This window comes from Spermophilus citellus, assembly GCF_964194105.1.
Source record: "Spermophilus citellus genome assembly, chromosome: X".
Lineage (NCBI taxonomy): Eukaryota > Metazoa > Chordata > Mammalia > Rodentia > Sciuridae > Spermophilus > Spermophilus citellus.
This window is the reverse complement of record NC_138190.1, coordinates 71,233,392-71,260,945: the sequence shown is the minus strand read 5'-3', so window position 1 is coordinate 71,260,945 and position 27,554 is coordinate 71,233,392. Positions and strand designations below refer to the sequence as shown.

Sequence of the window (27,554 nt, the reverse complement as noted above, 5' to 3'; positions counted from 1 at the left end):
GAGCCTGGACGGCGCCGAGGAGCGCGGAGCGGAGCGGAGCGCAGCCCGCCTGCCCGAGACGGCCGTCCGGCCTCGCGCCTGTCTACTCCCTCCAGCCCGGACCCCCCTGAAATATGTTCAGGGGCGCTTGGATGTGGCCCGGGAAAGACGCCGCCGCGCTGACTATCTGCTGCTGCTGCTGCTGGGCTCCCAGGCCGAGCGACAAACCTTGCGCCGACTCCGAGCGGGCACAGCGATGGCGACTGTCCCTGGCGTCCCTGCTCTTCTTCACCGTGCTGCTCGCTGACCATCTGTGGCTGTGCGCGGGGGCCCGGCCCCGGGCCAGGGAGCTGAGCAGCGCCATGCGGCCACCCTGGGGGGCCGGCCGTGAGCGGCAGCCGGTGCCTCCTCGTGCGGTGCTGCCGTTGCCGCCGCCGCCGTCGCCCGGCGAGCCCAGCGCGCCCCCGGGCACCTGCGGGCCCCGATACAGCAACCTGACCAAAGCCGCCCCCGCCGCCGGCCCCGGGCAGGTCTGCGGCGGCGTCCCAGAGCCCACGGGGCTGGATGCAGCTTGCACCAAATTGGAATCTTTGCAGAGACTTTTCGAACCGACTACCCCGGCCCCCCCTCTGCGGCCCCCTGACTCCCCTTCCCGTGCCCGGGCTGAGTTCCCCTCCGCCAAAAAAAACTTGCTCAAAGGCCACTTTCGGAACTTCACTCTCTCCTTTTGCGACACCTACACGGTCTGGGACTTGCTGCTGGGCATGGACCGCCCCGACAGCCTGGACTGCAGTCTGGACACCCTGCTGGGGGACCTGCTGGCCGTGATGGCCAGCCCGGGCTCCGGGGCCTGGGAGGCATGTAGCAACTGTATCGAGGCATACCAGCGACTGGACCGACATGCTCAGGAAAAATATGACGAGTTCGACCTCGTGCTGCATAAATACTTACAGGCAGAAGAGTACTCAATCCGGTCCTGCACGAAAGGCTGCAAGGTAGGGATTGGCGTCTGAGGCCACAACGGCTGCCTGGGTGGCAGCAGCAGCGACATTAGAACGGGGAGAAGAAAGGTCTCCCTCCACCCACCCCACCACTTCCACCCTTCCCAGTGCGGCACTGCGAGTGCCACCCCGGGCCCCTCCCTAGAGAAGGGGCTCGGGGATTCAGGCAAGGTAATCACCTGGGCAACTTCTATTAATTCCAGGTTCCAATATCTTAGGGCAGGGGCTTTCTGGCGTCCCGCCCCGGCCCAAGGAGGGAGGGGTCCTGGGGTCTTGGGCTGGCAAAGGGGTGGAAGGAGAGATTGTGTTCCCCCAGCCCTCATCCCCAGCCAGCTATGCCACACTCCTTGCCTGGGCTGGAATTGAAAGTCCCGGGACTGGCTGGTGCAGGGGGGAAGGCCAACAGAGGGAGGAGAATATTTGGCAACCTAATGCTTTACCCTTGGCTCTTGCCAATGGGTGAAAGGAGGTGCACTCCTGGTGGTAGGACACACCACCCTGTTGACCTTATGTGACCTGAGGTGGCTGGCCAGAGCCTAGGCAGGTGGAGCCCAGGGGTGCCTGCCTTCTTCCAAGGAGGGAACCTGTAGGGTCCTCTCCCCTGACAAAGGAATGAGCAGGGAACAGGTGATACTGGCTTGTGGAGGAAAGGGCCACTGAAGATTGGTGCATTATAGAACTCCCAGTGCCTTCCCAGCGCCCCAGGGTGGCAGTGGAGGGAACACTGGTTTTCTGGCTGCTAGGAACAGGCATCCAGAGAGGAGAGTCTCAAGAGGTACGGCAGCTGCAGCACAGGCCTGTCTAGAGAGGAGCTGAGTGTTGAGAAACTTCTTGACCCTCATCAGGGGAGTTCTGGAGAGTAGGTGGGTGGGGGCTATAGATATATGGGACCTGATGCTACTGCCCAGTTCTCCATACCTGGCCAGGTGGCTTGTGTTTTGAAGGAAAGAGAACAGCAAGGTCAAAGGGTCAAGCAACAAGGAGACCAGGTGGGGTGGTGGCCTCACACATTCTGAAGGTAGGGGCAGAGAGCTGGAGAGAAGCAGACAGTTGCCTCCTAGCTTAGTTCATCTCCCTCCAAGGTATTGGGGAGAGGCAGAAAGTGCCCCCCCTTTCCATCCAGCTTGGCTTCTGTGGACTTCTGCAAGGTTTTCCTTGCTCTTGGTGGGCTCCATAGGAACTTGGGGAAGAGGGTTGGAGAGGAAAGGGGTAGCTCCTTGTTCCTGACTTCACTTTCTCCTTCTCCCTTTTCCTGTTCTCGTAACCTAGCAGTCTCCTCCCGCCTCCCTCAGCCTCAGCTGACTCACTGCCTCACTCACACTACCAAATGAGATATTCCACTTCTTAAAGGTGTACAGACAGACAGACAGACACACACACACACACACACACACACACACGGCCACACACCACCACCAACACCACCCTGGGCAAAGACACACAGGGATATGGAGAGGTTGTCACACCCACGAACAGTGCCATGGAAGCAGACACCATGTCACACACACGCGCATCTCCCCATGGTGTCAGAGACACGCAGGCGGAAGTACTGTCACATGAGGAAGGACACATTTTGTCATATAGAGATAAAGACACATATCCTCAATGTCTGCCACAGACACAATCGGTGGGAACAGAGGAACATGGTTCAGTAGCAGACGGAATAAAGGATGTCCGTCTTTTGTGTTCCTCCCTCCAATCCCATAGCCCCACTGTTTTCTTTTCTTTTTCTTCTCTCAATCAGCAGGATGAATGAGAACCATGCCACAACTTTCCCATGATGTTTTCTCCATCTTAGAGTTGGCTCCAAGCCCCATCTAATCCTGCATGAAATAATAATCCCCTGCATTGATTATTTATATCAAGCAGTTTGATGCAGAAGACAACTGATCTCTGATTCAGAAGGTCTTATTACCTGTACAACTTGTTAGCAGTATGACCTTGGGCAAGTCACTTCATTTATCTAAGCTTTCATTTCCTCATTTGTGAAATAGGAATAATAATCCTTGCCCTGCCCACATTCTGGGCATTTTGTGAGATTTAAGTGGGAAGAAGTAGCTGATAGTATTTTTTAATAAGAATCTAATATCTGGCATTGATTTAATACTTAGGGTTTTCAACCTCTTTAACATATTTTATGAGATCAGAGCTGCCCAGGGAGGTTGGTAATATCACTACCCCCATTTTACAGATGAGGAAACTGAGGTGTAGCAAGATCAAGCCATTTGCCCTAAGGTCAGTCAGCCAATAAGCAGGAGTGCCAGGACTCCAACCCATGTGTTCCAAGTGTAAAGCCCATGCTTTTGTCATTGCCTCCCATCAGGTTCCCCACAGCCATCCCTCCTCTCCTTTGTCTCCTTGGTCTCCTTGTGTCTCTCTCCTGCAAGCTAAGGAACAACTCCTGCTCTCTTGCTGCCTGTTGTGCCGGCAGAAGGGCAGTGCCAGCTCCACAGCTCTCTTCCTGTCTTTCCCACCCCTCTTCCAAATCTCTTTCCCTCAACTAAGGCCTGGACCCATATGGCTCTCAAATCCAGCTGTATTGTGGGCACTAAGGGGAAAGACAGCCCTGTTCCTCTCCTTCCTACAGCCCCTTCTCTCCTCAGCCCTTCACCCATCTCCATTGCTATCCTTCTTTGCCAATCACAAGCTTGCTCCTGGGCTCTAAGCCCTCCTGTGGGATCCCTGGAAGATGATGCCCCACCCTGGAAGCTGCTCTTGGGTGCAGAGCCTACAGCCTGAGGCCAGAATAAGGTGGTTCTTCTACTTTTGGAAACCAAGCCTGGAGCCTTAGTTCCCAGGCCAATTGACTCCATGTCCCCGAGGCCATTGTTCTGAGCACCTTAGTAGGATCCTTTTCTGGATGGCCCCCAGTAACCCTGTTCTTTCCCTCTGCAATGTCTGCCCCTGTTTTGGGCCCCACAGAGCCCCACAAATCATACTTGTGCTCACTGGTGCCTGTGACACCTCCCAATTTAGTACTAGCTGCAACATTTCCTTAATGTGCGACTGACTTCCTCTCTCACAGCAGGGCGATGTTAACCCAGGCAGGCTGATGCCCATCCCCACCCTGGCCTCTCCCATTCTTGGGGCCAAGTCCAACTCTGCCTTATCTCCCTGTGCACCCCCAAGCTCTGTCCTTCCCTTAACTCTGCATAAGTTTACTGAACAACCACCTCAGTCTCCACCCATCTCTCCACCTTCCTCTCTACCCTCCCAATTCTGCCAAGCCCCCACCTAGTTCTGTTTGTCTCTCCCCTCTCTTTCCTGATCTCAATTAAGAACATTAAGACTCAGGGGAGTGGTGAAGGTGGGCACAAACCCCTGGCTTCTTCTCTCATGACTCTTCATCTAAGAGGTCCGCAGGCCAAAGGGAAGGATATTCTCAGTTCTCTTATTGCCCATTGGGCTGCAATGATCCAGATTATTGCCCAGAAAGGATGTGATAGTTCTGTTCTATTCTGAATTGGCCCAAATCTACCTGGCCAACTGTGTGTTTTGTGCCAGATCTCACTTTGACCAGGTTAAGAAAGGGGCTGTAACCCAAGTTCTGGAAAGAGTTGTACAAACAGTTTGACCTGGAAAAGGGGAGAATCAAGAGAAATGATCTTGGACTTCACACCTTATAAAAGTTGTCCTAGTACAAAAGAAGACCCATGTCCTGCTGGTCCCGGAGGGACTTTATAGTTAGAAAGTCCTGCTGGGTGTGGCGGTGCATGCTTTTAATCCCAGTGTCTTGGGAGACTGAGGCAGGAGGATTGCAACTTCAAAGCCAGTCTCAGCAATTTAGCAAGGCCCTAAGCCACTTAGAAAGACCCTGTCTCAAAATTTAAAAAAGGACTGGAGAGTCCCTGGTACCAAAAAAAAAAATTAAACCCAAAACAAACAATCAAAAACCAAAGTCCTAGGTTTGAACCTAGCTTCTTTATTACCTGTGTGACCTTGAGCTAGGGACTTCAACTCTCTCAGCCTCACTTTTCTCATTTGTAAAATGGAGCTAGTTCTTCAGGAAAGCTCTGTGATGTCGTGATTAATGAGAAGTCTGTACAGTATCTAGGCCTGGCACATCAGTCACTCATTTCACAGATTTTTTTCCTTCCAAAGAAGAAACAGACTGCTCCCAGAAAGTATCTGGCCTGATATAAGTATAACCTTGGGTCCAAGTGCTTTAGAGCTGACTCTAACATCACATTACAAGGAGAGTTGGGCCAGATGACCTCTGAGGTCTATTTCAGCCCAGTGATTAGGCCCATGAGCAGAGCCTGCTTCCTGAACAGCAGCATTGGAAGGGGAGGGCTGGGAAAGGAGGTTGGGTCTTACACCCACACATGGGAAGAGGGTGGGGGGCTGCTAGAGCCACCACATTGCCTTCTGCCCATACCCACTGGGGCCCTGCTCTTCCTCCACTCCGGCTGGCAGCTGTTTCTGCCTCACTGCCTTCCTTTCTCCTCCCACCTGCCACAGCTTTCCTGCCAAGCAGGACTCCTGGGCTAATGCTTAATATAAAGGGTCCTTAGAGCTGAGAGCTTAGGGTACTGGGCAAAGGGCAGGGATCCCCATTTGGCCAGTGATCCCTGTTGTCACCCAAGCTGACAGGCAGGGAACATTGCCTCATAGACATCCTACCTGAATCAGGACATAGACCCAGAAAAGATTCCCTGGTCCCTGTTTGGGAATGGAGGAATGGGGAGGCCATCAGTAAATAGCCTCCTGCGAATAATGACCAAGCTGGCCCTGGGGGATGGGCCTCCAGATCCACAGGAGTTCATCGCATTACCAAGGAATGTGAGCATGGGGTTCTGGGAAGGGGCAAGAATCAGGAATCCTGGAACAGGGACAGAGAAGAGGCAATGTTTAAGACTAGACAAGGACATAGTGGATTAAGACTGGGAATTGGAAAGTGGCCTCCTGTTGAAACACACCTCTCCAGACCTCTTACCCCCATCCTGACCCACCCCCACCCCAATGTTCCTCCTACATTTTAGTCTATACCCAAAGCTCTCATTCATATACCAAGGACCTACAACCTGTCCAATTTTCTATTTAGTACCCTAGACCCTTCCCAAACCACACCCATACCTCATTCTCTAACCCTTATTTATATGTTTTTGTTCTTCTACTATTCAAAAAACTTACCTCTGCCCTCCCACCCTGTTCCCTCTAATAGTCAGCCCCTTTTATCACATTCCAAGCTTCCCAAACTTTACTCTAGATCCCACACACTTTTGGCTTACCTAACTCACCTCCTTGGCACTTCACCTCTTGCCCTCAATACCTCCATGCACCCTTACCTTTCACATCCCTCACACTCCACTCACACTTCACCTCCCTCATCTTCATTTCTCCTCTTGCCCCCTTTCATTTTCTGGTCCTCTCTTCTCCTGCCCTCTTGCCCTTCCCTCCTCCTCTCTCTGCTCTCTTTCTCCTCCCCAGTCAGGGTATACATGTGCATGTGTGCATACATACACACACAGACACACTCACAAACACACATCCCCCAGTCTTCATGGTTACTTCCCATCCTTCCCGCAGGCTGGTGCCTGACTACTATAGTCACCATAGCAACGGGAACCTCCAGGAAGGATATACTGGTATCTCCTGAAGGTGCGGGTGGGGGGAGTTAAGGGAAAGAAGGGAGCCCAGCAGCCTCCCACCCAATATAATGGTCTGGCTAGAAGAGTCTTCTGCACATAGTGGAGGTAGGGGTGAAGAAAAGGAAGACAGTGGGTGGGGCCTAGATCAAGGGAGGTTCAAGGATCTCTGAACACTTCACAAACATGAGAGGTGCTTCCAAGCCATGTGGATGTGTGCAGATCCCCTCCACAGACATCAGTAACTTAGGGAGAGAGTTCACCCACTCTTCTTTATGTGGGTGGGCATGTAGGCCAGACACCTCAGACTCAGGGATGGGAAGTTTGACCTAGAAAAACTTCTTCCTCTGAGCAGTTCTTTTGTGCTCCCCACCCTCTAAGGCTGTTTACCTGCTGTGTGCCTATGCAGACTGGACATCTCACCTGCCCTTCCCCAGTTCCTCTCTCAACCACATGCAGATTCTAGATGCAGGTATTAGTTGAAAGCCAGAGGAAGCCTCTTCTTCTGAGTGTCTGGACAAATCTGAGCCCCCAGAAGCACCATTTTCCAGTGCTGGCCTGACAAGTCTCTGGGGGTATAGGTATGTTCACATCCCTGTGGTTACAGGTGCATAGGCCCACAGCCCTGGACATGATGCAGGTTTCAGAAAATCATGAATTTCTGAGACCTTGAGCTGGGTAGGTGCTTAGAGGGGATGACAAGGGCACCAGGGGAGTTGGCTTTAGGAAGGGAAATAGTTTTCATGGAGTAACAGAGATTGCCAGGACCAAAGCTCTTGCTTGAATAGATTCTGGGGAAGGGAGCTGGAACCAGAGCCACAAGTTTCTAGGCCAGAAGATGAGGCCAACTGGCGCCAAAGAAGAAAGGGATAATAAGGGGAATGGGAAAAAGAAAACTGCAAGCTTTTGAGTACTTAAGAAATACTAGGGGCTTTACATATGCCCATTAACTCATCTATTCTTGACAATCATCCTAGCAAGCAAGTACTATTATAATCCCCTTTTTTTTCAAACGAGAGAACTGAGGCTCAGCAAGGGGAAACAACCACCCCAAGCTACGTAGTTGAAAGGTAGAAGAGCTGGGATATATACCCAGGTCCGACTGTTCTTTCCCTAGAACACAGATGTATAAAGATGATGTTAATAGCTTTCTACAGCTATTAGAGGCAATGCCTCACTGCCTACAGGTAGGCTGGGATAAGAAGCTGGGTGGACTGGAGCTGAGGCTCAGCAGTCCTATTGGAAGCTTAGGGACCCTCTGGGGTAGCTCAGATCCACAGTGAGGACCCACTAATATCCTCTTTATTTAGGATTCCAGTCTTTGTCCTTGAGACCCAGTAACCATCACTGGTGTCCTCTTGGGGTAGTAAGAGGAGGATGGGCATGAAGGAAATATTTGCTCCCTCCATTTTCTGCAGGCTCTGCAAGGGAGGAGTAAAAAGCTGTTCTCCTCTTGCTTGAAAAAGTATCTCTGTTATGTTCTCAGCCCCAAATTGCTATAAGGATTAGTCAGAGCAGGAAGGGAGAAGATGCCCTGAGCAAACCAAGTACAGACCTGAGCCCCACCCAGTAGGTGATGGTAAATCTGGAAGGGAAAACAATGCAGAGAAACCTCATCACCTCATAGTCTGCAGAGGCCTGGCCTGGGATTTGGATACTCAGTTCCCATGCCCACAGCCTTAGATGCCTAGGCTTCTCTTGCACCCAAGAGTTCAAAGAAGTGCCTGTCAACCCATCAAGTTCTACCTGGACAAGGATGTTTGGTGGTGTAAGGGTTACCAATATTTCCTGTCTTATTTGGCTTTATGCAGATAGTATGGCTACCTGGCTGATCTGTGAAAGGTAAACATGTCTGTTTAGAGTTGGACCCAACTAAATCTTCTGACCAACTTAATCCTTCAGGATTATTATACACTAGGAATTATTTTTTAAAGTTTTTATTAGTGCTTTATAGTTATAGACTGAGAATCTTTTGAAAATAGCTTTTCCCAATTACAAAAAATGATCTTGGATAAATTTTAGAAAAGAGAATTATAATAGGAAAAAGGGCCCAGAGGCACTTAGGCTCTTTTCATTATGTTAAAATATACATAACATAGTATTTACCATTTTAACCATTTTAAATGTACAAGTAAGTGGCATTCAGTACATTAGTAATGTTGTGCAATATCACCACTAGCCACTTCTGAAACATTTTTTTCCTCCCAAACAGAAACTCTGTACCCATTAAACAATAACTTCCCATTCTTTTCTCCCTTTAGTTCCTGCTAACCATCAATCTACTTTCTATCTCTATGAATTTGACTATTTTATGTGCCACATATAAGTGGAGTCAGACATTATTTACCTTTTTTTTAAAAAAAAATTTGGTCTGGCTTATTTCATTTACCATGTTTTCAAGTTTCACCAATGCCATAGCATGTATCAGTACTTCCTTTATGTGGTTGAATAATATTCCACTGTGTGCATCTGCTACATTTTGTTTATCCATTCATTTGTTGACAGACTTTTGGATTATTTCTAACACTTGGCTACTGTGAATAATATTGCCATGAACTTCAGTGTAGAAGTACCTGTATGAATCCATGCTTTCAGTTCTTTGGGGTATACTTAGGAATGGAATTTCTGGATCATATGATAATTGCATGCTTTACCTTTAAGGAACTCTCACTGTGTTTTCCATGGCAGCTGTATCATTTTAAATTACATTACATTTGCTGGGCGCAGTGGCACAGGATTGTAATGCAGCAATTCTGGAGGCTGAGGCAGGATAAGCACAAGTTCAAGGCCAGCCTAAGCAACTTAGAGAGACCCTAAGCAACTTAGCAAGACCCTGTCTCAAAAATTTAAAAAAATAAAATAGAAAGGATTGGGGTTGTGTCTCAGTGGTTGAGCAACCCTGGGTTCAATCCTTGGTATTATTAAATAAATAAATAAATAAAATTTTATGTTCTGCACCATTCTACATACAAACCAGCAATGCAGAAGTTTCCGGTCTCTCCGCATATTTGTCAACACATATAATTTTCAGGGCTTTTAAAATAATAGCCATCCTGATGTGAGGATATATTTTTCCATGGTTGATGTATTTTTTTCACCCTGCTCATTTTAACATACTGGTACATTGAGTATCTTCCCATGTAATTATTCATAAACATCATTCATGATATATGTACAATATTATGTCACATGAATAAATGTAATTTATTTAAGTGATCTCCTATCATGCGATTTTTACATTATTTTCAACTTTTTACTATTATAAGTAAAGCTGTTCATGAATAACTTTGTTCACAAATATGTATTAGATCTGATTTTTTTACTAATAAATGCTATCTCAATCATTTTTTTCTTATTTCTCTGCCAAGTTTTCAAATCACAAAATAATGCATGCTCATTGTATAAAATCTAACAGTACAGAGGTTTATAAAGAAAACATTGATAATCTTCCTATTCACTCCCTCTGAGTCCATTGCCCTGAGGTCATGGATGTTAACAATTTTTTCTGTATTCTTCTCCACCCCTCTCTCTAGACATACATAAACACCTCCACAGAAAATGACTTTTTCTTTTCTTTGTTTTGCATATAAATGGGAACATAAACATTAATTCTGCAGGATGAAGTTTTGAAACTAGACTTACAGAATCAAAGAGTATTAACCTTTTTAATGCTTTTGACATACCTTACCAATTTTTTTCAAATTACTAAATTATTCTAGTTTATATGCTCACCAAAAGTGTGAGATTAATTTACTTGAAAAATGGTATAGCAGTGCTAGTTTTTCATTTGCATTTCTTTGGTGAGACATTTGTTTTTCTAGATTATAGGCCATTTGTATTGCCTGTTTGTGAATTGTCAGTTTGGGTTTTGTGTTTTTTCTTATTGCCTTGTGTGCACTCTTTTATATGTATTAATGATATTAACCTTTTTCTAATCACATTTGTGTGAGATTTAAAAATTTTGCTGTTTCCATCTTAGAGCTGAAAAGATAGAATGAGAAGGAAGAGAGCTATTCCAAGCATTCTGTATCCTTTCTCTTATTACTTCTGCTTGTGAAGTGCATAATATAGTCCCCATTTTGCAGTGGAGAAGATAGACTCAGAAGTCAAATGGCTAGCTCTGGGTCCTCCATCTAGTTTGAGCCTGGATTTGAATGCCAGCAGATAATGGTAATACCAAATATGTGTTGGTATAATTATACTACAGGTAAAAACTTTGTGCTAGTTACTTCACATATAATTTACAAAAAGTAAGGGAAGTTTCTTTTGTTATCTCCATTTTGCAGATGAGGAAAGTGTGCATCAGGGAAGTCAAGTAAGTTGACTTAGAGGTTTTATAACCACTAAGAGCACACCTGAGATTTCTTTTTATTTATTTCTTTTTAATTAATTAATTTATTTTTTGCGGGGGAGGGGGATTTCTTGACAGCAGTACTGTTTGAGTTTAAAGATGTTTGACCCTGCCTTCCCACCACAAATACTGCCTTCTGAGGGAACATCTTCTTAGATCCAAGTTGAGGCCCAGGGAGAGAAAGTAATTGACACACAGTCACACAGCAAATTAGTTGCCATGTCCCTGCCTCCTTACTGGTGACTTGTTCAAGTTTGCCCATCTAGTTAATGGCAGAAGCAGAATCAGAACCTGGCTCTGACTCTCTCCATCTGGTTAGAGTAAAGGCTTCTTGATAAAGAACATTCATAGGGTAAGCTGTGGAGAAGGATTACGTTGTGGATGCCCTGAAACTCTCAAAAAAATGGACCCTGCCTGGCATTGGTGTCTTCTAGATCAAGGCTATTCCAGAAGCCCCCCATATGGTAGAACTTGGGACAGAAGAACTTAGGCCCTAGAGCAAGAAAACGTTTCAACTGGGGCAGCCTCCCCTGCACCATTGCCAAAGATTAGACCTTTGGGCTCTGGGTAGGATGCTGGTGGGTGTGGAAAAAATAAAGCAGTGTGTGTGTGTGTGTGTGTGTGTGTGTATGTGTGTGCATGTGCATGCTTATAGAAAGGGGGAAATAAATGCTTTGAGAGGAGAATGGGAGTGACTTTTTTTTTTTAGTTCCTAGTATCGAAATATTCTTCCCACATAAGGAAAATGGGCTGAATCGATTGATTTTGGTAGATCACCCCCTCCATCCTAGAGATCTCTCCAAAACTTGACCTGAAATTCCATCAAGAGGAATTTTTTTGAGTAATAAGATTCAACGGTTGTAGTGAGTTGGAGGGACAATCCCAAAGGTGGTATGGTATAAAGAGCTTGGGCACCAAAGGTCAGGTAGACCTGGCTTCACATTCTAGTTTGAAATCTGTCTTTTCTGTAGAGTTGTTGGTGAGCCCTTGAATGTATTCCTTAATCTCTCTTGGAACCTCACTTTCTTCACCTTCAAAACTAAGAAACAGGGTCATTATGAGGATTAAAGGACATGAATCATTATAATCTTGTAAGAGAACACTGCCTCCAAGATGGAAGTGCTCAAGAAATGCTAGTCACCATTATTATATTGTTGACTGTGAGCCTTGGGCAACTTATTTAAACTCTTTGATCCTCCTCTGTAAAAATCTGTCTCTAATTCAGGAGGTGATTGTGGGGATTCAGTGAGTTAACAAGTTTCAGGGTCAGGTGCTTAAAACAGAGCCTGGCTTATAGTAGACACGTAATAAATGGTAGCTGTTGTTCTTATCTTAATTAGATGTGTTAAATCCAAATGATTGCTTAATACCCATCTGAAGTTTACAATATTGAGGTAGGCAGCTTAGGAGAAGGGAAAAGTGATTTTGGAACAGGAGATGATGTGTCAGGGTGGGGATGGGGGATCAGGAGCTAGAAGGCAACTGGAGGGTTTCTAGCAAGTTGAGTGCATGAAGGTATGCTTAGATGGGAGAGGGAAGAGACAGGGAGATAGACGGATCCCAAAGTCCTTGATTCATCTCAGAACCAGATATCAAGTCCACCTGTAATGTCACCTTTGATCAGGTAGGTCTCTGTTCTCCCCCAGCCTCTTATCTACCTAGCAAAGCATAGCATTTGAGATGCGAAGTGAGGCAAATGCAGGAAGCCAACTTCAGAGGGATCACTGCAGAAGGCTGGAGATGGCTTTCTGGGTCTGGGATTGGGAGTGTGTACAGTTCCAAAGGAAGCTATGGTTGTCACTGTCACACTAACACCATTCATATGGTGACTTACACAACAGTTGCGTACAGAAGCCCCCAAAACTGCCCTCCTCTCAGTTCCCCTTTCTGGCTGTGGAGTCCCTCACTAGCTCTGTTGGCTTATTAGGCTCACCTGGCCCAAATCCGTGGGCCAAAGAGTGGTGATGGAGTAGATGGTCCAGAGCAGGGCAGAATAGTGTGAGCTATGTTGATGAGGATGGTCAAGTCTTGGGGATTTGCTTTGTGTTTTTGAGGTTCATGGCAGCCCATCAGTTTGTTTTTATTTAATTTTCATTTTATCAAAGTAATATATGTTCATAATTTTCAAAGTCATGTAGAAGCTACATATATACATGAACATGTGCACATACACCCCTAAGCCTTACTGTTCAGTTAAACCATAGAAACTGTTGTGTTTCTTCTGATGTTTACCTCAACATTTCTAAATGTTATCAAATATTACTATTTTTTTATTTTTCTGTTTAAAAAATCTCTCTCTGTGTATATATATGCATATGTACATCATATATATATCCTTATATATGTCTTTTAAATTACACGTTTTAATATATATAACATATATATACATATATATATATATATATATATATATATATGTATATATATATATGCATTATCATTGAAACAGTAGTCTGTTTCACCCTGAATCTCACTCTTCAGCATTAAATACTTCCAATTCTCATAGCTGTTTTTTATTTGATATGTATCTGCACATTTCTAAACGGCATGTCAATATACTATTTCTTACTTTTTCTGTTTTAGATGACTATTGACTGATTAGAGGAGGATTTAGCTCTCTTACTACCAGCAACACCATGCATGAACACGTGCTTCCCCTCCCATCATACACCCAATATTGGCATATCACAGCTTCTGGTTTTAACAGTATTCATCTTTATGTTATTAGGATAATATTGTTCACAGCTGAGTCGTGTAGAATATGGCGATTACATTTCCTTCCCTGGTCAACTTGTTTTCTTGGAGTTAATAAGTGCCTCTCTTTTTTTCCTTTTTTTCTATGGCTTTTTTGCTAACATATTCCCAGTTACTTCATCAGCTATAAAATTCCATGAAATTACATCCATAACCCGTTATTTTCATTTTTTTCTCATCTCTCCACCTTCCTCCAATCTGGGATAGTTACTGGAAGCCTGGCTTTCTAGTATTTGACAAACACTTGCATGTGTATATATCCTCCACTTACTTAGATTCTCAACTCCCTGTTGAGATATTGAGAGCAGTACACTTATAAGTAAGATACAGTCCCTGTCTTGGGGGAGCCTAAAGTCTCGTGGGTGTTTAATTATGCAGACATCTCACCAGAAGGCTTGGACTCCATTCTTGGACTTTGAAGTAGGCCATTTCTTTGGTCCCACACTCCAGGAAGGCTTCCCCTTCTCCATCTCCAATAAGTTATTGGTGGAGTCTAATATATTCCCCCGAGAGTAAATGTGATTATAAGCTGCGTTAACAGAAACTGTTTCTAGGACAGGAGGGCTGATGCTTCTACTTTGTGTTGATAAGCCCTATCCAGAGATTATGTTCATTTGCAAAGGACACAGAAAAACAGGGACTTTTCTGAAGGTGTACAATCAAATAGAAGATAGGACTGGAAATTATATCCCTTGAAATAGTTAAAACAACAACAACAACAACAACCTGGGAATGTTTGCCTTCTTGGAAGAGTAATCAAGATCTCCATTTTTTCTCACCTCCTGTGCCCTTTTCAATTTACTACAGTCTGTTTTCTTCCCCTACTGCTGCACTGAAATTGTTCTGACCATAATGAGACCTCTTCTTCAGAACACACTGCTTGGGGCTGGGGTTGTGGCTCAGCGGTAGCACTTGCCTAACATGTGCAAGGCCCTGGGTTCTATCCTAAGCACCACATATAAATAAGTAAAAAGTAAAAGTATTTAAAAAAAGAACACACTGCTTGGTGGAATTATATATGTAAAACCTTATCTGCTGGGTATTCCCTATTCTTTGAAGTTCTCTCCTCCCTTAATTTACCGAATACCACTGTCTTCTGTTTCTTCTCCAGTCTCTTAAGGCACTCCTCCATTTTCATATGATTTCCTTCCTCCACCTGCCCTTTGAATGTTAGTGTTTTGGGCTGGGGCTGTAGCTCAATGAAGGAGCACTTGCCTAGCACATGTGAGGCACTGGGTTTGATTCTTAGTACCACATAAAAATAAACAAATAAAATAAAGGCATGCTGTCCATCTCCAACTATGAAAATGTTAGTGTTTTCCAGAAATCCACTGTTGATCCCTCTCTTTTCCCAATCTCCCTAGGCAATAACATCCATTCCCTTGGCTTCTACTATTGCTGTGTAGATCAGTTAGGGTGAGCTGGGTTATGCTGTGGTAACAAGTAAACACCAAAGATCCGAAACTTAACACAAGTGGTTATTTCTTGCTCATGATACATGTCCAAAATAGGTCAGCAGGAAGCATTTATTCGCAATAATCACCAAAATACTCAAGGTAGTAGAGGGTCCATCTCAAATTTGCTTCTATAGTAAGAAGAAGAGGGAAGAGAATGTGGCAAATCATATACCAGCTCTTACAGCTTCTCTCCACTAGTGGTCCATGTCACTTCAGTTCACACTTCATTGGCCTGTGAAAATTATATGGCCATGCCTAACTTCAAAATGTGGCAAAGTATAGTCCTACTGTGTTCCCAAGATTAACTCCTTGACCCCTGATGACTCCCAAGCCTTTATCCAGACCCTAAGTCTGTGTTCAGATTATTTTTATGTCTAAGTGCCTCCTAGACATTTACACATAGCTGACGTATGTATAAGAGTCAACATGACCAAAAACTACGTTTCTCCACTTTTAAACCTACTTTTCCTTCTATTTTTCCTTCCTCAATAAGTGAAACTACTGTTCATCCAGCCACCCAAGCTAGGAGCCTGATAGTTATTTCAGACCCTTCCTTCTCCATCATTGTCCATATCTTTAAGTAATCCTGTTAATTTCACCTCTGTAAAATTTTTCCCATATCCACCCCTTCCTCCCCATTTTTAAATTCTGCTACTGACTTAGATCCTCATCATCTTCCAGATTATTGCAATAGTCTCCCTAAATGGCCTCCCTACCTCCAGCCTTGATGCCTACACTCCATCCTCCACACTTTCAGACAGAAGTTAGAAAAGTTAGTCACAGAAGTGATAAATAATCTTTATGCAATTATTTAAAGGCTCTCCATTGCCTATAGAATGGGGCCCAATTCCTCCTCAGCATCCAAAGCATATTAATATGGCCATCGCTTTTCTGTGCAGCTTCATATTCCCCATTTGCACCTTTAAACTATGCTGAACTACCTATAGAGTCTGAACCCAGAACTATTTCACACCTCCCAGCCTTTACATTTGCTAATTCCTTTGCTTGAAATATACTTATCCTCTCACCTACTGAACTTCAATGCCTTTTTTTCCCCCAAGTTCAAACTCAAGCTTCTCCCACACATTTCCCTATCCTTCAGTATTCAAAACCTGGTTGATCACTTCTCAGTTTATGCTACTACTGTACCAAGTACATACTACTGATCACAGTGGTTCATACTGATAGATTCATGTGGTTGTCTCCCCTGCCCCTTAAGGACAACATTCTTGTCTTATTACTATTATCTGTAGCTACCAGCACAGGGCCAGGCACTAAAAAGGTATTGGGAATGTGTTCATTGCATTAGCAAATGAATGAGAAGACCAGATTCAAGGTAGTCTACAAATAATTGTGAGGCTGACATGGGGGACAGAAACTGTCCAAACTGACTGTTCTGTATGGTCCTAGAAGAGCTAGTAAAAGACATGAGGGAAGCAATAGGGAGGCATTATCTCAGCTCCAAAGAAGGCCAACTTCTTTAACTGCTGGAGTTATCTAAAAATAGGGGCAAACCTAGGAAACAATGAGCTTCCTGAGACAAAGTTTACAATCAGAACTTGGCAGGGATGTCAGAGTGAAAATTCCAGCAGAAGGTAGGGCAGTGGAACAATGACTCTCACAGTCATTTCCATCCTGGTTTCCATTCTGGTGTGGTCATGAACCTGCCTCTTCTGCTCATCTGATTGACATGAATCATCTAGGTCCCTTCAGAACTGCCTCTGTATTAGGGACACTACTTCTCTAGGCCACCCCTAACCAGGCTGGACCCACCTAGCCCCTGCCTCGGAGCAGATGGCCTAAGAGACTTGAAGGTACAAGGGTCCCCCTGAAACTGGGTTGACTTTAGGTTTTCACCCACCCTCTCCAGCCATCTCCCCTACTATTCCTTTAGGCGAGGCCACTTTGATTCATGACTGCTCATTCTGAGACGCAGAATAGCTGTTGCTTATTTTTTATAGCATTTAGGTAAAGTCCTATCATCTAACCAGATTTGCCCTATAATGCCTCTAATCTCATTCTGAATCTGCCAATCCCAATGAACTACTGCTGTCTGCAGAGTTACAGCTATGATCTCCTTCCTGTGGTTGGGGAGACTGACCTTGACCTCACCCTACTCTGCCCCAACTCTTTGAATGCCTAGAGTCGAGAATAGGAACACTTGGCTCTTTTTGACTTTGCCCAACTGGGTCCCTTACAGAGTTGTAGGTGTGCCAGTGGATGTAGTGCAAGGAGGCATTGGGTTAACAGTAAGAGTGCTTCCTTGGCTTGTAGTTGATTTCTTGCATGTCTCTTACTTGGTGAAGGCAATCCCCTTTTCTAGGCTTCAGTTTCCCCATGAGTAAAATCTGGGGTGGGGTGGTTACTTATATACTGCAATGTTCGCAGGCAGTAGTTTTCATCCTAAACCCAGCCCACATTACTGCTTTGCTTCCACAAGTTCTGCAGCTGGAGCTCCTGGCTAAGGGTCCCAGGGGGTACATTAAGAAGATAAGCAGCCATGAAGAGAAGGTCTATAGGGAGGATTTAGATGAGGAAACATGCCCTAAGGAGGGAAGCAAGTTAGAATTCACGAAGGCAACTGCTTACTTCCTGGTTGGCAAGAACTGAGATTCTCCTCTTTTTTTTTTTTTTTTAAAGAGAGAGTGAGAGAGGAGAGAGAGGGGAGAGAGAGAGAATTTTTAATATTTATTTTTTAGTTCTCGGCGGGCACAACATCTTTGTTGGTATGTGGTGCTGAGGATCGAACCCGGGCCGCACGCATGCGAGGCGAGCACGCTACCGCTTGAGCCACATCCCCAGCCCTGAGATTCTCCTCTTTGGAGGGTTTTCCAGCCCTCAACCCAAGGAGCTTAGGATGGCCTTCTCTTTCTAAGCCTTCTGCCCCTAAGTCCCTGCTTTGAGGTGTGAGAATCTGCATTCATGCAGCACTCTAGAGAAGCCAGGCATTTTTCCCCCAGAGGATTATAGGGCTTAGAATGCTCCAGACGGGGTTACAAACCATCCAGGTCCTCCCAGTCCTCCTAAGCTGGCAACTGCAGAGCCCAGGGGGGTGGGGATCCCCTTTATCATACCCCTCCCAATTTAGGAGTGGCATCCACCCAGTTGGGAGGAGGGCTGGGACAGCCTTCTCAGCTTCCTTTTTGGGTTAATTGGTGTTCCCTCTAGTTACTCACTGCTTCCTTCCCCTCCCAGTTCCCATAGCAACTGGGCTGTAGCAGCCTGAACTTGATTGAGCCCAGCAGTGGCCAGACTGAGGTGGGGAAAGGAGGGCACTGCCAAGTCAAGGCTTCCTGCCCCACCCATCCCCTGCTGCTACCTCAAGGGTCTAGGATGGTTCAGCTCAGATGATGGGATGTGATGGAGAAGCCTTTTCTGCCAGGTTGGAGTTTAAAGAGTCTGAAACCCCAGGACAGACCTTGGTTCTCCTCAGCCCTCCTCCCCTACGAATGTCCTGCTCCCCTTAGTTTACTGGTAGGATTGATTGTTCAGTAGGAAGAACCCTGGAAATCAGCCTTTTGAGTTCTTCCCTCTACCACTATTTGATGTGGCTGAAGACAAGTCCTTACCTCGTTCTGGACCTCAGTTTTCCCATCTATGAAATGATGAAGTGAGACTAAACTGTTAGTTCTTTTAAGCCTGCCTGCATATTAAAATTGCCTGAGATGTTTTGTAAAACTACAGATGTGTTGGCCTCACCAACAAGGATTCTTACTTGTAGGTCTGGGGTTTGATATGGGCCAGGTAGGAATCTTTTTTAAAAAGATCTCAAAGTGGTTTAATATGCAGGCAAAGTTGAGAAACTAGAGAGCAAAAGATCTCCACAGTTCTCCTAATTGACTTTCATCTGGTTCTGAGACATTTTTTCTTTTCCCCTGCTCATCCCACCTCCAGCAAACCCCACAATTCTCCTCAGCCTGGCCCTCCTGGCCCTTCTCTATCCTCTTGGATGAGTGCTCAGACCTCCTAAGACTACCCATGCAACTCAGCCCCACTGGCTCAGGTCTCACACTGATGAGGTAGAGAAAACTACCAAGAGTTGCCTCAGGAATGAAACTGCAGAGTCTAAGCCAGGTTTGTGGCCTAGGTGGTAGCCTGAGAACCAGACTTTTCACTTGTGAAGAATCCAGGCCACCACTGAAACGTGGGCCAACAGTGGTTCAGCTGACTGACTATGTGGCCAAGGAATTGGATTACCCCTGAGCCCTGTGTGGCTCTTCCTCATTCCCCTCATTAGCTCCTTGCCTGTTCCTACCTCACCACCCACAGGCCTGGTGTCCTCCCCAGGCAATCTGCTCACCCACTTGTTGCCATGGTGACTCTGGTTGGGGGTGTAGGGACTGAGGGGGGTCGTCTAATTAAGGAGAAAGGCCACACTCCCACTGTCAGGCCACCCCTCTCCCCTCCTCCATTTCCCCTCCCTCATTCTCTCCCTCCTTCTAGGAGCAGACAAGGGGAGTGCCCAATTACCATCTCCTGTTACTGGGAGGAGGAGGAAAGGATCACCACTCAGGCTTTCTCACCTAGGAGCAGAAACATTGAACTGGAAGACCCCACAGAGATCTTACAGGGGCCTCTGAGCCCCAGTTCCACCAGCAGTGGAGTGGTGGTGATTCTGTATGGTTTGGGGTGAGGGTGAGGTAGACTCTAGGTCCAGATTGCAGAGATGGGACAGAGGCTATGGACAGAGACACAAATCTTGGCACTTGGGGCCAAAAATATGGAGAGGGTACTACAAGGTTCTGTTTCCCTTCCCTCTTGTGATTTCACTTTCTTTCATGTCTTACTTCTGTTTCTTTCTCCTACTTTTTTCTTCTCTCTTACTTTTTTTTACCCCAGCTTTCTTAAAATTCCCTTCTTTTCCCCTTATTTCTTCTTGTCCACCACCTGTTCACTCCTTCCCCTTTCTTCCTCTCTCTTACTCCTCCTCTCAGTAGCCTTCTCTTACCTGCATCTTTCCACTCTTATGCTCCCCACTCACTCCATGTTAGTCAGCTTTCCATCATTGTGACAAAATGCCTGAAATAATAGACTTATAAAGAAGAAATATTTATTTTGGCTTATAGTTTCAGAGGTTTTGGTTCATAGTCATGGACCAAAAGCACTCTTGCTTTAGGCCCTGTGCTTTGGGCCTGTGATGGTACAGTTCATCGTGGTAGAAGTGCATGGTTCATCTCATGGTGGCATAGAAGCAGAGAGAGAGGAAAGAGTGGGCAGATTTCTAATATCCCCTTCAAGGGCACACCTCCAATGACCTAAGGTCCTCCCACCAGGCCCCACCTCCTAAAGGTTCCACTACCCAGTAGCACCACAGGCTGGTGACCAAACCTTTAACACATGAGCCCTTGTGGGACACTCTAGATCCAACTATAGCTCTTATCTCCCTACTCTTTCTTACTCTTGTCTTTTCCCACCTTCACCCAACTCCATTCTCTTACCCCTTCCACCTTCTACCTCTTATTCCCCTACTCTTTCTCCCCAGCCTTGCTTTTCCTTACCCCCATGATCACCACCATTGCTTACCCTCCAAACCCCCCACTTTTCTTACTCTCTCTTTCTTACACTGTCCTCTCTTTAAACTCCTTACTCTGCTGCCACCCTCTCTTACCCTTTAAGTTCTCTTTTACTGTCTTCTTTTACCACTCTAGCACTTTTTTACCTAGCCCCTTACTTTCACCTGTTCTTTTTCACTTTCCTTGCATTCCTTTCTCATTCCTTTGCACATACCTTTTATCCTCATAATTTCATTTTTTTTGGAATTTACATAAATGAAACTGAAGACGATGTATAAGAGATGTGTGTACAAAAAATATTCAATGGAGCATCATTTAGCATAGTAACTAGTGACCATGTGGAAACAAATGTCCATGAGCAAGGGACTGGTACCCATTCCATTCCACTCACATGAAATTTTCTCTGTCCTCTTAGTGCATCTTGTATTCACTCACTCCTGTGCCTTTGCTTAAGCCGTTGCCTCATCCTAGAATGTCCTTTTGCCTCATCTCTACCCATCCTATCCATGAAGTCCAAGCTCAACTCAAATTCCCTTATTGGAATCTTTCTCAACTTGTCTACTTGCTTCACTCCAACAATCCCATAGTTTGACTTCTCCTGTACTTTAGGTCATATACCACAGATTCAAGTTAGATTTATCTATCTGTGAAACTGGAATGTCTGTGAAAGTAGGAACCAGTTGTCATTTTCTCATCCTGTTCACTCAGTCAATGGATATTTTATGTATATTGTGCTGAGTTCACGATGGTTAATAAGACAAACTCATGTTTTCCTTCATGTAACTCATGTTAGTAGGGTTGATAGTGAAACAAAACAAGAATGCAGACAAAGCAATAATTGTGGTGAAGAAACAAGTAAGGAAAGGATAGAATAATGAGGACATCATCCTCTGCTGAGAGTGGTCAGCCTACTGCAAAGACCCTTTCTGAGGAGCTGACATTTAAACTGAGACCTGGAAGATCAGATGAAAAGGACCCATCTATGCCAAAAGTGGGGGAAAGAACATTCTAGTCCAAGAAAACAGCATTTGCCAAGGCTCTAAGCTGGGAAGAAGTAGGGAACATTCAATCAAAAGAAAGAAAACCCCTGTTTGTGGAGTATGATGAGCTTGATGGGAGAGAAGAAAATGAAAAATGAGGTTGGAGAGAGACGGGGACAAAGTATGTAGAAGTTTGAAGTCTGTTCAGAAGTTTGAGCTTTAGTCTAAATGTATTGAAGGGTTTGAAGCAAAGGAGTAACACATCCAATTACAGTTTAAGACCTCTCTTATTGCTGGGTGAACAGTGAATTGGAAAGAGCAAGAGTGGAGATGGAGAGGCCAGATAGGAGACTGCCTTTCAGATAAGAAATGATGGTGTCCTATACAGAGCTGTGGCCATGGAGCTAGAATTGACATGGCTTTCAGAGGGACTGGATGGGGGGTGCAGGGAAAAAGAGGAATGGAAGCTGACACTTAGGTATCATAGCACTTGCTGAGCTGGTCAAGATTTGTGTACTTGGATTTTAAAAAAAAGTAAGTACTGCATTTTAAATTTGAGATGCCTATGAGATACCAAAGTCCCAAGCAATGCTTTGTTCCTGATTTGCATCACAACTCCCTGCCATCCCTGCCCCTGCTTTGGTTAAGGCCAATGTGAGATATTATTGCCAAAGCCCATGTTTGCAGTGGAGTCATTTGTAATTTAGTGAAAATGTTTAAAATAAGTGTAAGAAACTGTGACCAAGTGTTTCCAAGACCATGTTGCTCAGTATGGTTGAAAGGACTCCTGCTATAGGATGACCTGGATCTTTGTTCAAAAATTCAGATCCTTGAGCCCACCTCAGTCTTCTTGAAACTGAATTGGGAGGAGGCATCTGCATATTTAACAAGTGCCCCTGGGGATTCTGAGGCACACTGAAGTCTGAGAACCATTGCTATGAGGAGCAACAGTGAACCTAGAAAGTGCTGCTGAAGATACCCAGGCTGGGTATGGGAAGGACTCAGATTCCATGTGTGAGCACCCCCGAACATCCTGTTAAAAACAGATGCTGACCTAGCAGAGCAGGGCAGGATCTAAGATTCTGCATTTCTTACCAGCTCCTCGGTGATAGTGATGCTAATGATCCAGGTCTACACTTTGAGCAGCAAGGGTCTAGATCAGTGATTTTCAGTACAGCAGTTCTTGTGAAGCATTATAAGCTAAAAAGCAAGGGAATAACATAATCCCATTGCCACTTGAGGCCTGTTTTCCTCTTGTGCAGACAGTGCATTGGAAAGAACAAGAATGTAGGTGGGGAGGCCAGATAACAGATTGTCACCTAGGTGAGAGGTGATGATGGCATGCACAAAGTTGTAGCCATGGAACTCCCCAGGGAGCATTTGCCAATGGCTGGAGACATTTTTTGGTTGTCATAATAGGGGAAGGGAGGAAGAATGCTGCTAGCATCTAGTGGGTAGAGGGGCCAGAGATGTTGTTCAGTATCCTACATTGCATACACAGCACAACCTCCACAACAAAGAGTTATCTGGCCCAAAATGTCAGTAGTGCTGCTGTTGAGGACCCCTTGGCTTAATGAGAGCCAAAGAGTTTTGAGCAGGGGACCTTTCTAGCTAGGACTTGCTGCCTAGTAATGGTGGGCTAGATGAGGGACAGAAAGTATGCCCATGAAGTGAAACTTCAAAAAAAATTTCAAAAGAAGTGTAGCACTGTCTGTGATTTGTGCTGCGTACCAAGGCTGAAGCCAACAGGACATAGCATGGATTGAGTAGAGCTCAAAGGCACATGTGGTGCTTGGTAAGACAGATTCCTGTTTTTATTAAAAAAAAAAAAAAAAAAAAAAAAAAAAAACCTCACATTCGTATTGACCTTTGGAGCTTAAAAACATTTTCATATATGCCATATTATTTGATTCACACCATACCCTAATGAGGTAGAACAAGGATTATTTTCCCCATCCCTTTCTTGAATTTAGATACTCGACACCATCAGCCAAGAAAATGTTTGCCAAATGGAATAGAACTGAAATTTGCCTCATTATATATAGGCAACCTTGTACAAGTCAAGACACTTATTTGAACCAAGTATAAAATGATAGGGTCGGATAGGATGATTGGTAAGATTCCTTCCACTCTGACAGGAGTAATTTTTATTTCTGCCAGCAAACAGATTCTAAGTCTTGGATAACTGTAGATTGGGAAATTTGGGTGCCCTGGCTCTATGAGACGGGAGATCTTAGGGTAGGATATAATGGCCATGACCCAAACCCTTCTTTCTCTCTATCTCTGAAGTGCTGGGGTTAGGTTGTCGAGGCTCCTTTGAGAGATCACATGTTGGCCTTCCCCATTCCTCTACTCTGAGGTGGGAAGGGGCTGGTGCATGGTCTGATGCTCTTTCCTCTCCCCACAGGCTGTCTACAAGGCCTGGCTGTGCTCAGAATACTTCAGCGTGACCCAGCAGGAATGCCAGCGCTGGGTGCCCTGCAAGCAATACTGCCTGGAGGTGCAGACCCGGTGCCCCTTTATCCTCCCCGACAATGAGGAAATGGTGTACGGAGGGCTCCCTGGCTTTATCTGTACAGGTAAAGGTAGGGCACTGGGGAAGAGGGAGGAGGCTGGGGGCCCAAGGCAGGTACTACGCACGTCAAGAGTGGAAGCAGAATGGACAACAGGAGAATCAAGCTAGAAAAGCCCCAATGGTTGGAGGAGTGGGCAACAAGGTTCCCAGGCTGAGATACAGTCAAATGAATAGGGGAAAAAAGAGAGACCAGAGTAGCCATCTCTACCCAGAATATATCCAGCCAAGGATTCATCTCAGAGAAACTGGGTGGGGTCCCTGGGAAAGAAGGGCTTGGAAAGGGAAGGTGCTGAGGGCCAAAGAGGAAGAAGTCTTGGCTAGGACTACTTGAGAAGTCCTGGCTTAGGAAACATCCTCTCCAGGTAAGGCAGAGAGACATCAGCCCCCCCTGAGCATCCCACCATGCCTTCCTTATCCATTGGCAGGGTTGCTGGACACTTCACCAAAGCGGCCGGAAATCAAGTGCTGTGACGTGCAGTGGGTCTCCTGTGAGTCGGAGAAGAAGAAGTTCAAGGAGTCTGAGGCCCCCAAAACCCACCACCAGCAATTCCACCACTCCTATTTCCACCACTACCACCAACAGTATCACCACTACCACCCCCGCCACGATCCCCCAGGCCGCGTTAGCCACAAGCCCTCCCTGCTGCCGGTCTCTGGGGGATCCCGCCTCAGCCCCAGCAGGATCCGGCTCTGTGTCCTTGTTCTCATGCTCCTCCATACCATGGTGTCCTTCTCCAGCAATCAGGGTGGTGGAGTACTGGGGCTGGAGACACTGCCTGCCCTAGAGGAGGGCCTGACACGGGAAGAGTGAAAGCAGGGAGGGAGGACAGACCTCCATCACATACTGACAGCAGCTCCAGCTCCCCCACTGAGGGGGAGGGAGCTCCTCCCATGGGAGGTATAGAACCAGGTGGGGGGCGGGGGGGAAATGGGGGACCACACATCCCCCCAACCTACCCCCACCCCAAAAGCAGCTCCAACAGAATGGCCAGAGGGCCCCAGGGAGCTGCAAATCTCATCCGGGAGAAAAAGATAGGAGCAGCAGGTGCCCCCTCCCAAGCCCCATCTGTGAGGCTTAGCAAAAAATGGGGGGGGGGGAATAGGGGCCGGAATTGGCCACCCCTGCTGAGAGCCCTGACCCCAGGGAAGGAGGCTGCTCACCCAGCCTTGGCCCTGCAGGGAATGTTGGGGGGCACAGAGGGGAAAAGCTCTTTTCCCCCCCTCCACATTCCTTTTGTTGCCAAGATCCTTAATTCCCTCCTGCCCATATCCCTACAGGCAACGGCAGACAGTGCATTGGCCCTCCTGCCACTACAGTGCACCTCGCCCCACATGGGGCCACCACAGGTGAAATACCAGGCTGGGACATGAGGTGCACACAGTTGCAGCTAGGTTGGGGCCCCAGTTAAGCTGTGCCCCACCACCCTAGGCAATGAGGGGTAGGAATGGGGTATGGAATAAGTGGTAAAAGAGAATGAAGATAGGGAAGCAGGAGAGGAGAGGAGAGGAGAGGAGAGGAGAGGAGAGACACTTACAGAGGGCCTAGAGAGATGGCCAAATGGGCTACTGCCATGTGGCTTTGGGGAGGTGAGTGATTAATGACGAGGCAGATACAGAACTGATCCCCAAATCAGAGAGAATTGCAGAAGGAGCCCTCTGGAGAAAGAGCATAGGAACTGAGTTGTTGGGCCAAAAATCAGAAGGCTGAGGGCATGTGGTAGGACTGCCGCTGTCTGAAGGGCCATATCTTACAGAAGGTGCACATACTCCCAAGGGCCACTCTTGCCCTGGAGATCTTGGCCTTGGGGCCAAAGACCTTTCATTTCCGATCTCCACAGGGAGGAGGGACTTGAACCCAAGTGGGTCAGGCCTGGCCTGGGTCCTCATACTCCCCCATCCTGTCCTAGCCCAGGCCTCCATGAAGGAGAACCTGGAGGCCTTGCCCCAGAACTCTCCAGAGATGAGCCTTCCCTGTCCCCACCCTGTCCCCTTCCCCAGCCTACCAAAGAGTATTCATCCCTTCCCATCCCTGCCCCCATGGGTTATTATCCCAATTGTGGAACAACCAAACTCCTCCTCACCCTATAGTGGGTCCCTTACTCCAGTCACCCCTGTCCCTTGCTGGAGAAAGTCCAGAGTAGGGGAAGAAGACCTTTTGACTAAAGATAATGTGCTGTTTTCCCTTGGCTATAAGACTTGAATGTTTAGTCAGGCTAGAGGGTTGAATGAGAAAAGAGATATTGGGTTCCCTGTGGGCGCTATTAGCCTTATATTGGTCAGCTGAGAGGGGAGGCCACATTGCCTAGGGCATCTCAAAGCCAGTCAAAGCTGACAAAAGCCAGAGCCAGAACTCTGTGGGCCAGGCCAGGGCCTTCCAGTGCCAGAAAAGGCTGCATCGTATGATGTGAGGCTAGTGAGTGGAGGAGAGGGGTAGCCCTGGAGCTGCAGCAGAAGAAGCTGCAGCCAAGAAGATGGGGTATGGAGGGAGAGTTGAACTTTGTTGGCTTAGGGATGAATGGAAGGCCTCCCTACTAGAGAAGGAATCATTCAGGGGAGCCTGAGAAATCCTTCCCTGACAGTTTTCTCATTTCTCACAGCCCGTTCCCCCTTGCCCCATGCCCTACCCACATACACCCCTTTTTGGCCCTCAGCACTTTGGGCCTGGCCACATACCCCATCCCTACAGTGCTCTTTTCAGCTGGGGAGGGGAAGAGGTGCTGGCATCTTTCCAGACGTGCTTATGTATAAGTGAAGGGGCAGGTGCTTGGGCTCCAGAGAGACCCCAGGTACTGCCTTCTAACACCTGCATCCTCAGGAGGGGAAACGGGACTGGGCAGTAAAGGGGGCCATATGGCCCCAGGGAATGGACCCTTGGAGACTCCCATCCTCTCTTTCCCCTCACCAAGTGCCCAGGAGACCCCTGGCTCAGACCAGCCCAAGGCCTTGCCCAGTGGCAGGGGAAAGGGGCACCACGCTCCACCTCAAAGTCATTTGACTGTCCCCATTCACCCCACCAACCCAATCTTCCACCACCTCTTGGGCTGCCCCTGCTGTCTATCACAGGCAGCAGAGCTGGGCAGCTTTCTTATGCCATTTTCTACACTGTGCTTCATCAGTAGGACTTTCTTGCACTAGTTCCTATGACTGAGTCTCCAAGCTGGTTTCCTAGTAGTCCCTCCTCCCTTCCTCCCTTACCTGGCTATGATTCAGTTGTCTCTGCCCTTCCTCGTGCCCCTGCCTCTGTGTTTCAGTGAGAGTCTCTGTATGTGTACTGCTTTTTGTTTTGTTGCATTGTGGGGCAGAGGCCTCTCTGCCCTTGTTTAACCCCATAAATAAATGGTAAGACTTGATGATAA

The 27,554-nt window shown here is 46.5% G+C and overlaps 1 protein-coding gene across 1 annotated transcript; it reads left to right on the top strand.

Annotated features, from left to right (window-relative positions):
- Positions 1-112: 112 nt before the first annotated feature.
- On the top strand, positions 113-27,554 carry NALF2 (NALCN channel auxiliary factor 2). The gene is made up of 3 exons (XM_081276776.1): positions 113-974; positions 24,031-24,202; positions 24,624-27,554. Exons 1-3 carry the CDS (start codon positions 114-116, stop codon positions 25,007-25,009), a joined length of 1,419 nt encoding a protein of 472 aa, XP_081132902.1. The 5' UTR covers position 113; the 3' UTR covers positions 25,010-27,554.